The sequence below is a fragment of the Pituophis catenifer genome, unplaced genomic scaffold (genome assembly GCF_029215685.1).
Source record: "Pituophis catenifer annectens isolate HBS135680 unplaced genomic scaffold, rPitCat1.0.hap2 SCAF_3, whole genome shotgun sequence".
Classification (NCBI taxonomy): Eukaryota; Metazoa; Chordata; class Lepidosauria; order Squamata; family Colubridae; genus Pituophis; species Pituophis catenifer.
In genome coordinates this window covers 193425966-193439858 of record NW_027256883.1, presented here as the reverse complement: position 1 = coordinate 193439858, position 13893 = coordinate 193425966, and the positions used below count along the sequence as shown (strand labels likewise).

The 13893-nt window shown below is 35.0% G+C and overlaps 1 protein-coding gene across 2 annotated transcripts in view; it reads right to left on the bottom strand.

The window, feature by feature from the left end:
- Positions 1 to 3018: 3018 nt before the first annotated feature.
- The window catches only part of ARFGEF2 (ARF guanine nucleotide exchange factor 2), a 54143-nt gene continuing 43268 nt past the window's right edge, over positions 3019 to 13893 (bottom strand). For both annotated transcript variants that reach the window (XM_070941723.1, XM_070941722.1), the window contains exons 31-39: positions 12949 to 13084; positions 11484 to 11622; positions 11342 to 11396; positions 10959 to 11067; positions 9885 to 10015; positions 9497 to 9665; positions 9140 to 9278; positions 7821 to 7938; positions 3019 to 7377 (exon numbers count right to left, since the gene is read on the bottom strand). In XM_070941723.1, the coding sequence (XP_070797824.1) occupies positions 7201 to 7377; positions 7821 to 7938; positions 9140 to 9278; positions 9497 to 9665; positions 9885 to 10015; positions 10959 to 11067; positions 11342 to 11396; positions 11484 to 11622; positions 12949 to 13084 (1173 nt within the window). In that variant the 3' untranslated portion in view covers positions 3019 to 7200. The remainder of the gene's footprint in view (positions 7378 to 7820; positions 7939 to 9139; positions 9279 to 9496; positions 9666 to 9884; positions 10016 to 10958; positions 11068 to 11341; positions 11397 to 11483; positions 11623 to 12948; positions 13085 to 13893) is intronic.

Sequence of the window (13893 nt, the reverse complement as noted above, 5' to 3'; positions counted from 1 at the left end):
GGTGTTTCCTCCCCCGCCGGGCGAGCCTTCAGTCATGTGACCGTTGTGGGGTGGGTGTGAGTTACACGCCGGTCCATAAATTGGCAACCACGCTTTAGCATGACTTTTGGGAACCCAGTCCTTTTGGCTGGCTTAGAGTTTGTTAGACCAGGGCTCTCCAACCTTGGCAACTTTAAGCCTGGCGGACTTCAACTCCCAGAATTCCCCAGGCAGCAAAGCAAAGCAAAGCTGGACTGGGGAATTCTGGGAGTTGAAGTCCGCCAGGTTTAAAGTTGCCAAGATTGGAGACCCCTGTGTTAGACTATGGGGAACGATGGATAAGCAGGGCACACTAACAGCCTGGTGTAAAAAGTCTTTGTTTCCCCCTTCCTAGAAATACAGACAGTCCTCGATTTACAACAGTTCAGCTAGTGGCCGTTCAAAGTTACAACATCCCTGAAGAAAGTGACGACCACCATTTTTTACACTCATGATCATTGCAGCATCCCCATGGTCAGACAATTGGCGACTGACTCACATTTATGACCATTGCAGTGTCCTGGGATCACCTTTTGTGACTTCCTGAAGAGCAAAGTCAATAGGCAAGCCAGATTCACTTAGCAACTGTGAGACTAACTTAACGACTGCAATGATTCACTTAACAGCATCAAGAAAAGTTGTAAAATGAGGCAAAATTCCTCATAACAAACGTTTCAGCAACATAAATTTTGGGGTCAATTTTGGTTGTAAGTCAAGGACTACTTGTACTTAACCACATCTATTTTCCTTCACACTGGGGTGGTTAATGGAAAATGAAAAAAAAAAACCAGTCTTACAAAGTGTCTTAATAAAGGGACCCTTAGGGAAGGCTGTAAATCGAGGAAAGCTCATTTAACTTTACACCATTTTGGAAAGAGATACTCATCTAAAATTGGTTGCTTTTCCGGTTCCTAACCCTAAAGAATCACTGATTCATAACATCAGTCTTGTCAGGATTCAGATTTGATGGCTGTCATCCAATCCAGAACTGCCTGCAAGCAACTGTAAAATAATCTGGTAGCTGCATTTTGTACTGACTGCTGCTTTTGTGTTTTTTCCAAAGGATGCCCCATAATGCATGTTGCTGTATAGTCCAAGGGATTATCAAGTCACCCGTACTGAAGTAAAAAAAAAAATGCTTTAGAATTGTAAATGGGTCACCAGCCAAAGCTTACTTAACTCTTAAGTACTTATTTGCTATTTAAGCAGGATATCTCTAAGACATGAGCCATCTCCTTTGGGAGGTCACTGCCCTACAACTCTAACCAAATGAAAAAGATCCAGATTAATATGCTTCCCCTAGGACTCTTTGTACTTGATTCCCTATCACTTTCTCAGTGTCTTTCCTTAAAAAGGACAGGTTGGATACTGGGTGAAAATTATCAAACATAACTGGTGCTTGTCAATGGAGAATCTCAATCATTCAGGTCATAATTGTCCCCAAAGGTGCTTTTCCAAAAGGCAACTGGATTTTCTTGGTATTTTCCTTCAAAATGTTTCTCTTGTAATCCAAGAAGCTTCTTCAATTCAGAACTTGATGCTGGTGCTTCTGTTTTCATTTCTATGAATCTGGCAACTCTGGTTTATTTAATTAGTCAATTAAATAAAGCAATTAATGCTTTATTAAAGTAAACTGATATCCTGTCTCCAGTCCCTCAAAACTAATTGCTGACAGTCACAGAAGAATTACAAAATCACTATTGCTACGATAGTACAACTATTGAGTTGTACTAATTTCATAGGTCTGATAAAGGAGTAGATTCCAAACTGCAGGTTTTTATCAGCAATTTTGGGGGTTCCATAAATATAAGAGTGCTCTTCTAGTATACTGTGCTGCATAAAAATTGGGGAATGTTTTGAATTTTCAATAATTCTGCATAAATATAACCTAAAGTGTGATGTTTTTTCATACAAGTCCTAAAACTAGATAAAAAGACTCAAATGAATCAAAAACATACATGTTCCTTTATTTATTGAGGCAAATGATCCAACACTACATATTTGTGTGTGGCAAATGTAAACCTTTGTGTTCAGTAACTGGTGTGCCCCTCACATCCTGGCAGCAATATAACTAACCCTTGGGTGCAAAGGAACCAGTGACATTGTGAACTGATTAGAGTCGCTTCTTTATTGTTTCTTGCCTATTTATAGGACACTCACCAGTCTGATTGCATTGCCTTGGGAACAGCCAGCTAAGGATTTGCGGGATTTTGGGGGAAGTCAGGTCTGCAATTACTTTTTGCTGTGCAGTATCTCTAAACTGGCCAGTCTCTTCATATTTCTCCCTCCAACTCTAGGTGGAGATTCCACTACACTTACTGACAGTAATTGGGACTAAAAACTGTTGCTAAGTGATGCAGTCATAAAAGGCAATGTGACATGACTGAGTCAATTTACAATGGCAGTTCCAACAATCCCAGTTGACATCATTATGCAAATCCAGGGTGGTTGCAATGCCATGTGATCACCATTTGCAACTTCCTGCCAGCTTTCCAATTGTCTTTGCTTGTGGGAAATAATCAGTGAAGGTCAGAAATGGCAATCACGTGACCATGAGATATTGCAACATCGTAATTGTAAGCCAATTGCCAAACACCCAAATTGCCGTGGGGACACTATAGCAGCAGCTATGAGAACTGATCATAAGTCCCTCTCATTCAGCACTATCATAACTTTGCACAGTAATAGATCAAGTGGTCTTTAAATGAGGACTACCTGTAACTGCAACTAAATCTTTCCAATAACTTTTGATCAGTCTTGTGCATCAGTTTTAGCTCATTCCTCCTTACAGAACAGTTTCAAGTCAGAAATATTGTGTGGAGAACAGATCACGTTTTAGGTCATAATTGACTGGTCAGAAACTATGCCTGTTCAAGGAGGTTCTGAATACTGAAGGTGAAATATAAACAATGTCTCTATTCTAATAGCCTTTACCTTTACTCCTTAACAAGGTGACAAAAAATAGTAGAAATAAGTTTTTAATCACAAGGTAAAAAAAAATATGTTTGATGTTAAACTTTATTTACCACCTGATTAAAGCATGGAATACAACATTCTTCATAATATTTTATATAAAAACTTTACATAACTTTGTATTACAGTATATAATTATGCTATTCTCTCAAAAATGTATACATCCATCGGGCAAGGAATGCTTTTCATTAACTTAATGATATTAAATGTACTTCATAATAGAAGGTCTCTTAAGAAAAAAAGTAGCTTATAACTAATTTTAAGCATTATATAGATAAAACATACATTTTGCACAAAGTATATTTTATTTAAAGTTGCAAAGAGATATTCTGGACAAAAATATCAAGACATTTATAGAACTGCACCTCTCACAAATCAAAATTTTCTGTTGCTTTGCTTTAAGCCAAGAATCACATCACACCATCTGATTGAACTGTAACGTATTTATTAATAGGGACAAATTTCACTGGCAATTTATACTGACTTATGTTAACCTCAGTGGGAGTATAACAGTGGTGAATTATTCTTTTTACTCAATGTTGTTTGTTTGTTTTTAAAAGGCCCTTATGTGCAAATTTGCAGTTTTTAAATAAGTGGGTTTTCAACCACATTCTCAATTTATAATAGGGGAATGGAAAACGTTGTACTGGGATTGGTATTTTAGAATATACGTAATGCTACCTCTTCCTAAACTTTTAAGTGATATAAACATAAAACAATGTTTTATGCTTTGCTCCACCTGATAAACCTTCCAAATCACTTTGGAAGTCACTTTGATGCTGATGCTGGGCTTTGTTGCTACTGCTGGGCTTTTTTCTAGTCCATTTACTGTAAAATATTTTCTCCAAGTATTTCAAGTATTAGATTACATATAATTCTGTACACTTTTTTTGCACAGTATATTCAATGTTTTCAGCATGACTTCACCATAATTATTTCAGAATAAAAGAGTACATATTAGACCAAGTGTTGAATGACCAAGTGAGGCAGGGTTCTGCATTCTTACCTCTTTTTTTTTTTACTACTATTTCTGTATTCCTGTTCTTCTTTGGCTGAAATGATAAGATTAATACTTTATCTGCTATTAGCTGTGGCCACAATTAATGGTAATCAAAACTATTATTTTAAATTAGTGTTGCAAACCTGGTAGAATCAGTGTTGCAAATTTGATTCAGAAGGAATCTATTTCGTGTTTATCACAATTGTTGCTACTGAAGGTATAAAATCAAAGCAACATTAATGCTGACAAAGGAAGGGGAGATTCATATCAGAGAGGGAAGAGGCAACTATAGCTTGACATGCAAGTCTAAGGTTTACTACAATTGCTAAGAGATCAACAACTGCCTGTACACTGGAGTTGTGTGCAACACAGACAGTTCATCTTGCACTGGATTCATGATATAGAATTCTATTATGTGGCCAGCTCAAACAAAATTTTATGAGTGTTTAAATAAATGATATAAGAAACATTGGTTTACCCTGCAGAACCTGTTCAATGATCTGATCTCAAATCAATTACCATAGAAAATTTTAGAGAATATTCCTAACATTATTACGATTGTCCATGGAAGTTGGTGTTGCCAAAACCAAGCAGTACTGATGCCCACAGTCATTATAAAAACACATTCAAATAATACATGTACCATTATTACCATTCTTCACAATCTTCAGGAATATCACAAAGAAAGGCTATTATGGAACATCTTCAAACACATACAAACACGCACACAGATACTCACGTGCTACCCTTCATGATAATTACATGGTTATTAGATTCCCACCTATGTTTTTAATTAAAGTCTTAGCCATTTGAAAATGTAGCTGTTGGCTGCTAAATAAAGCTTTCCTAAGAAAATGAATAATTTAATACTACTGACTAGACTTTAAGTTTTATGATCAGACTATTCTGTGTATAAGTAAAGATCACACAAAAGAAGCTTCTTCACAGTGCTTTACATTGCAAAACTTTGGAAGATAACTATTTTAAACCCTATGCATATTGCACTTTTTATTCAGGTTCTAAACATTACTTGCAGTGTTGCCATGCTTCTTTAATGAAGTCAAAGAGGTGCACATCTGAACAGAAAACATTTAACCAAGAGAGAGAGAGTGATGAAGACCGCGCTGTATTTGCAGAACATATTGACATCAGAATTATAGAAATGGGGAAAAGCAGTCCAATTAAAGAAGAATTCTGGTCAGTACAAGGATTAAAATAACAAGATATAAAAATAAATAACTTTTTTTCCGCACACAGTGAAATCCCTTTTCACTGCAAACATAAATAACTAAATAAGTAAGCTAATGTTTTATCACAATCCTTCCTAATGAACTGTTTATATGTTTTCCAACATATTTCACAGAAAACAATATTTTTCACTTGCTATGTACAAAAGTCTTTGGTAGAGAAATTAAAATGTCAGAAACTTTTTGTCTATGAATTGCCAAAAAAAAAAAAGAAAAAAAAGAAAACTTATACCGCTTTATTACTGAAACTCTTTGAGATAGCACACTAGTATTTAAAAGAAAATCCTGCCATAGCTCTTCCCTAATTGTAACTATGATAACAGTGTTAGTAGCCAGACTCAATTTACAGAGCTAGAAGTTTCACTTTCTTCATCACACTTGTCACCTTGGATCGAACCTTTTCAGGACTTTTCCTTAGGGCTGATGTCACCCATCTACCATGTCTCCCTGCTCCCCACTTCACTAAGACCTTACAGTTCAATACAGGCCAATAAGAAGAAAAAGTATATTTAATACTTTTGCATTTTTAATACATTTGGACAGAAATTACCTCCTTCCTGCCCTCTTGTAGAAACCATTACATTATTACAACTATACAGAATTTGCCTGCCATATCTTACAAAACTATTTCTTATCGGGCCAAGAATAGTAACTTAGTCTTATAATAATTATAATACTAAAATCCCTCCTTGGACCCAAATTCTGAAGAGCCAATAGTACAGAATGGTGACTTTGCTTCCTATTGGCCCCAGAAAGCAGGCTTCATTCACAAGTACATGTGCACTTATATTAATAAATCAAGTGGTTCCAATAGGAACCAGACTCCTCTGTCTTATACAACTTATAATAATAAAGCATTAACCAAGCCATTAAAACAACCATAACTCACAGTTTGGCAGCAAAAATAGAAATATCTGAAAACACATTGAAGATAGACAGTTTCTACCCAAATGTTAATCTATACATTACTCCAAAAGGAAAATACGAGTATAAATTTTGATTTATTCAATGTGCACTTCAAAATTAATCACTGAATTTGAGTTTGTCATTTGCTTAATATTTAATAATCATTAGAGATTAAGAATCAGAAGCGTTTTTCAAAGCTTTCAAACTTCTTAAACATTCAAGACATGAGAGATAAAATAATTGAATTAAAAGGCAGTGTGAATTGGTTTTTTCCTACAATTTCTGGGGAGAATGTTTCCTTCATAATACATTTTGCAGATTGCTTTATTGATAGTAACCCAGTAACAAGGGAATTTTCATATGATGAAAAATTATCAGCCCTAGAGAAGATATGGTGCTGCTCTGAAAATGATTTACCATTTACATTCTGCGAGGTACGGCAGAATTAGCAATAAGGGATATGGAGATAAAAGACTGCTTTGGATTTTAACTGGGTGACTACATATATTACTGCCTAGTCATCATCTTGCTACAGATATACACAATAGACAGCACCAAATCATTCAAATTTGTATTGAAAGAAGAGACAGCACCAAGTCATTTTCAACTGTATGCATTCTTGGTGGAGAAACGCTCCAGCCAATTTTCAAATAAATTTACATCTTCTCAAATATTTATTAATACATTTGCTAACATCACAAACTTATATAAAGGGTCTTCATTCACCATTTCCAACAGCTTATGAGCAAACAGCTGGAAGGTATTAAGAGGGAATTACTGCAAAATCAATTTGAGCAGACAAGCTTAATGGTAAGAATGACTTGACATTTACTGCAATAAATTGTCAAATGTGAACAGCTATTCCTATAGGACAGCCAGAATTATAGTAGTAATGAAAGAGCCTTCAGAAATACCAGATTGACCAATATAACCCTGCTGTTCACATTATTGTAGTTTCTTTTTCTTTGGAGACCTATCAGTTTTTCTTTGCTTTGTTTATGCTTTCATTCAGTGAACTGAGCATTATTCAAGCTTTGGTAAACAGCAGTCACAGAACTACCATGCAAGGGATTGAGTCCCTGTTGTTCGCAAGTGTTCTTCAGGAATCCAGACTCTGAACACTACACCAATGCGCAGGAAAAACTTCCTCAGCACAGCTCGGAGTTCTGGGATCAGATCAAACTGCATTATTTCGCATAAGTAGGGGTAATATGTTGATGCGTGTGCTTTAAACTTGGGAGGAAGAAAGAGGAGAGAAAAAGTAAGAAATTATACAAGTCTGTTTCTCCAAGCAGTACGGTTCAATTGAAGGTACAATTCCCACGGTCAGTGAATGCCACTGCAATATCCACATTTAAAAAATATGCTTCTGTAAAACCTACTCCACATCTTCAACTGGTCTTGGTCAAAATATTTCACCAGCAATTTCTCAAAATTCTATCGACTGCAACCTATTTATTACACCTTCAACTTGCCACTAGAATATCATTGCCTTAATTCTTTATCACTTTTTCACTGTCAAAGAGTGTAGCTCAACAGTGAACATAAATTGTCCCCAATCAGGTAAGGGCCTGAGTCCTGCCTATCCTATATGCCTTACTCCTCACACAATCTACACTTGAAGGGGGCTACAGCAGCCTGTGTTTTCTTCTGAAACTGAAGTAAACATCTCTTACCTTTTCATCACTGACTTTTAGTGTTTTTGTTAAAAGTAGCAACAAGAGATTGGTCCAGGCCTCCCGATGGCTTTCAGAATTCACAGTGATAAAATAGGCTAAAGCTTCACTGCACACACTAGAGAAAAGAACATGTGAATATTCAGAACCACAGAACAGAAAACAGCAAGCAATTCAGTGAAGTGGGTTCTGCTAGTTCTGCTCGAATCAAAAGAAGTTTTCAGGTGCATATGTGAAGAAGGAAGAACAGAAACTGACATAATATCAATATTTAATATTTAAAAATCTGGATTATGAAATTCAAGGGTATTAATATTTTTCAAACCTGCATTTAATAAGATTTCCTTTCCTTTCAAAAGTAATTTAAATAGCCTCAATTAATTTATTAATAAGTTTTTTCTATTTCTATTTTTACTACAAGCAGTAAAACTTATGAATGCAATTGGGAACTGATTTCCAAAATTGTCATAAATTTTACCATAAATGGTCATAAATTGAGGCAGTCATATGACTGGACCCAATTTGATGACAATTTTTACAATGGCTTTTAAGTGAATCATTGTGGTCATTAAGTAAATTCATAGTAGTTAAGTGACGACTGTAGTTTAAGCATCAGCCCATTCTTTGAAATTGGCAAAAAAAATATCAAATTGTAGTCACATGAATACAGGATGCAGCAACCAGTCATAAAACTGAGCCAGTTGCTAAGCAACCAAAATGTGGTCATATCCCTGCAGGGTGCACAAGTGTGGCACAATATTTTATAATGATGAACATTATGGGCTATAAAGCACCTGTTCTGGGCCCATCATAACTTTGAATGGCCATTATGTGACCACTTGCAAGTCAAGGACTATCTATAAACTATTAGTAAATCAGTGGAAAGCAGATGTTATCAAGAAATACATAGATATTGAGGATAATGATTGTCTACCTAAGAAAACTTGGTCTGTCAGTAGAAAAAAGTAAATATGTAATAAAAAGGAGTGGACAAAAATCTCAGAACATTCCAACTCAGACATAGTATTTTGTCAGGATAGCACTTTTCAGGATTAGGAAATTTCATGGCAGTGCTAATAAATAACTCAAGTTTTAAAAAATCATGGGATACCTATATCCAGATTGTTTTCACATAAAAATTTCCCAGTTGCTCTTAATGAAGGATCAAATCAGAATGAGTTTTCCTTTGCATGCTTTGTTTAAGCTCCCCAATTTAAAATGATTCAACAGAAAAATTGTATGTCGCCTCTGAAATCCTGAAGAAATTGTGTTGGAATTGTCATCTCAATATTACTTTGAAATCTAGAAACAAAGCTTACTTCAGGAGCCTCTCTTGTATAGCGTCCCAGGAATCTCTGCGGTTTTCATCAACATACATTCGGAAGAGAATTCTTAGACAACAAGCCAAACTGCTGGTCTCTTGTTTTAAAAGGTTGGGCTTTGATTTGCCCTTGAACCCTGAAAATTAATGACATACTGCTTAACAACTTTGAAACTGAAACTTGAAATAATCTGTACATCTGAACATTAAGTAAATTCTACTCTCATGTATGTTACATTGTATGATAATATTATACATTAATAATTTCATGCCAGTAGTCACTTTAGATTGCAGTATAAACCAGTATAATTGTTACAATCATTTTCTAAAATCTTCCACCCTATTTTATATTTACCTGCCCTCCATAGGACGGTCCTTTGTTCATAATTTGAGTTGAAAGCTTTTGAAAATGAATGGGACTCTTGCAGACAATCCAGTAACTTGAACAGATGTTGGGAAGACATGAATTTGTACATTCCCTGGTCTTCAGTGTCAATGTGTATATCTGTATCTAGTGTGTCCCTCTAAAGATAGGATAGAAAATATTAGTTAAGGACACAGGTTAAAAGGGTTCAAACTTTAAAGAGCATTACATAATTTCCAGAAAAGCTTCAATAGAGCAGATCCTTGTTTTGATCTTAATTCAAATATATTTGAATAGATTAATATTTTGATCACTGAATCCCACATCTACACAAAGAGAGCAGAGAGTGCTCTGTTAATCAAAGAAGCAGATTTCTTACCTGAGCAGCAGCCAAATGTTCAGCATCTTCTTTCTTACTTGTTGCTGGGTAAAATACTATATTGTCAATTGTCTGAATCAATTCCAGTTGGACCACACATTTTATGAGGAGGCTGGCAAAGAGTTTCTGGTCTGAAATAATATATCATATTTAGATTTTACTCTAAAAAAAATAATTTTCGTACTTCAAAGCCTCAGTCCCTTTTAATAAGATTTCCAAGTTAGTGCACGCTATTCATTAGGTTTTAAGAGATTCAGGCACAAATGAGTTTCTTCTACTACTGTGTTGTTGGTGAAAATGATTATTATCTCTAAATAGTTTCCACACCATTTTCTTTAATATATCTCAAAAATAAACCCATGGTAGAATTATATCACCTGTACATGTAAAAAACCAAACTTGGTTATTACTATATGGCCTTTTAAACTTAGGCATTAAATTAACCAATCAAAGGCTGAAACAATCAACCAGCATAATTTGATTTTGAGAAACTGTTCTAAAAATTGGTTCAGCCAAAGTGATGTAGAGAATACCTTGTCTTATTTATTTCATTACTGAATGAAACTCTCTATATAACAAATAACTTTGGGTAGTTAACACTAAAGCATAAAATAATCCAAAGTAAAACTCTGAGCCCTCCAACCAACACAATGTGGATAATAAAATCACGAGCAACCACAATCTCAGATCTAACGTTTACTTTAAAAGGAGACTTTTCAGAGCCAATTATTTCTCAACACAGCACATTCCAAGATTTTGAGGTTTGCCACAGAGAAGCCCTACATATTGCACTGACAGGCCTTAAGCAAGTGCTTCCTCAAAGCATTTATAGGACAGGCAGAATCATGGTGAATAAAACAATTTGTGGTAAATTGCCAGAATTGTTTCTCTGACCCTTTGTAATACTATAAAATCAGATATGAGACTAAGGGAGCAACAACAGTATCTTAATGTACCAAAAATTAGATGTAGCTGTTGCGGCAAACGTAGTTGCACTTCTTAATTTGTGTTGAGGATTTACTTCCCAAAGGGCTGGAATAAAAAGGTATGCATCAATGTGAGATGCAAACTTACTTGAATAAGGGCCTCCTTTCCAGCTGTCATCTGTGGGATTTGAAAACTGGCTCTGCCCTCTTTCTGAAGCATTTTTACTACTTAAAGACTGGCGATCCAGGTCTATCTCCTAATAGAAAATATATCTGCATTAACTTCTTTTACATCTTAATCACAAATCTCAGTTTCAAGACAGTTTAAATTTTTCAGACATTTCACAATAAAAGTATTCTATAGCTGCTCCTTGGCATTATTTTTCCCTTGTTTATGTGATTAATACCTTGAAATAACAGATTCTCAGAAACAGGAAAACGAATAGTCTTGTAATTTTTATTTCCACGTTAAATGTCAATAAACAGGAAGCTGTCACCTATCTTTAGTAGGTAAAAAACTGAAGCACGTACCAGGTGTTTTTCAGATGAATCATCTTCCATTCCTGCTGGCCTCCATGTCAGCAAACTTCAAAAAAGAAATGCTTAAATCAGATAATAGTGCTGGATCTAAAACACTGGCATAATTTACATTAAAGAAATATTGTACACTCACACATGAGGAATGGTAGTTTTGAAGATCTCTAGCATACAATTGCAGGTTTGGTCCCAAACTTCAGGACTGAATTTTTGTCCATTTAATATTACCAGACTTTCTAAGCAGTTCGTACCTGATCGAGCCAACTGTTCATTGTCTACAGAAAATTAAATCATAAATGAAAGCAAGAACATTTATCAGGATAATATCAGAGACTTGAAAGTTTGAGTTGACAACTAGTTGTGCTGTAAGATGGTTCCTAATGGTAAGTCTATTGCACAACTGAAAATAAGTTGATAGTACAATAGTGAGAGATTGACACTGCTATCTTTCTTCTCCAAAACAGTTCCCAACCATTTGATTACCTAGCATTCTTCATATACTAATTATATACTAATATAGAATTATGGTGTTTTCTAATCATTCAGTTCCCTGAAAACATAATCCAAAATCCATTTTAAAACTAAAAAAAAAAAAGCTACATTTACTTTCCATTGAAATCAATGGAACAAACTACTCACAGATTTCAATGGTTTCAAAGTCTGGGTATTTTTTTAAGGAACCCAAATAAGAACCAAGCTTAGTTGCTTAAATCTATTCCATACATATCCATGCACCCCAAAACTATAAATATAAAAGAAGAAAACCATGGCTAACGTTAAGAAGCAAGAGGATAAATTGTTTCAAGGAACAGAAGGAAAAAAAGAAAAAGTATACTATTCCAAATCTGATAATAGCTTTATAGGATGCTACTATGGTCCTTGCATCAATGTTTGCATTCCAGCAATGTTGATATATAGAAAATCTAAACCAAAAGCTGCAAGTATTTCTTGGTATATGAGACTATGATTACCATTGTCTCATACTGAACATACGAGAAGGGGCAAAAAAAATATGCTCACAATAATTTTTCTTTAAAAGGGAAAATGGAATGTAATAGAACTGCAAAAGCCATTCTTTGTCTCTTTTAATAGCAAGAAACAGGTTCATTATTTTTAAAATCTGAAAAAACTTGTTATTTGAACATGCCTTTAAAGTATATATAAAGTGCTTATGAGTTCATTTTTTCAAATAAGAACTTACTTCTGCAGCTTGATTGCAAACAAAAAATGTTGATTATCCAGGCATTATATAACATTTGTAAAAATTATTTAAAAGAACATGTGCAATTTAACATGTAACATAGCATTTAAGACCATCTCCTAAATTATTGAAAGAACATGTTATGCAATAAATGATTTGTTAAAGAAGCAATAAGGAAGAGATACTGTTATCAATACAATGCCACATTAGCAAAACAGAAAACTTATACTATTCTTTTTCACTGTAATTTGTCTTTTTCAAAAAATAAAGAGCTTTTTTCAGAATCATCCTTTTTAGAAACGCATGGAATTACGGAGGAAAAAGAGGAAGATTAATTTCACACACCACTGCTCCCAAAATATTCATTCAGAATAAAGTGACACATATGTAAATAAGCTACCTTGTTTTACACACCAGTGTAACTGTGTAAATATGTCGGCAAGAAGAATTTCATTCAGTGCTTCATAGAACTGGGTAAATACATCACAGATTGCATAAAGTGCATGATTACAGGTGGTAGTCATCCATTCAGATTTCTATTGAGACAAGAATCAAGGGTTGTATGTTTCTGATTGCTAACAGGGAAGGGTTGTGATTATATAATAATCACTTTAATAAAAATATTCAGTTCGCCCTTGTTTACAGATAGCAACAGCACTTAGATTTATTTACTGCTTCACAGTGCTTTACAGCCCTTTCTAAGCGATTTACAGAATCAGCATATTGCCCCGAACAATCTGGGTCCTCATTTTACCCACCTTGGAAAGATGGAAGGCTGTCAACCCTGAGCCTGGTGAGATTCGAACTGCCAGAAGTAGCCTGCAGTACTGCACTCTAACCACTGCGCCACCATGGCTCTTAAATTCACCTATACTTATATCAATACTACAAAATTCTAAGGATTTATTCTTTTTTAAAAAAATTAGCTACAGAATCACCATACATTGCGGTGTAAATGATAACTGGAGGGCCCTCTGAAGAACAGAGTGCCTGATATTCCTTTTCCACTTGACAAAGATTCAAGAACTAAAGAATGAAAACATCACTGTATCCTTTCACATACCATGCCAAACTAAGTGTTGTGGATTCATTCACTGTGGAGAAAGAGCACAACACAAAGCACTAAATTTATTACAATGATCATTAGATGGCTCCTTTACAAGAAAGAGGGACCCTGAACAATGGAAAAGCACAATATTTTATAGAAGTTATGGGATATAAGGTTGGAAACCTTAGGAATTTGATTGGCTGAAGCTAAGCCAGCCCTTATCAATGTCTTTGGAGTCAGTTCTATTATTAGGCAAAATGACTCTTCTTTGGTTTAAATAGGAATGCAGTGGGGCTT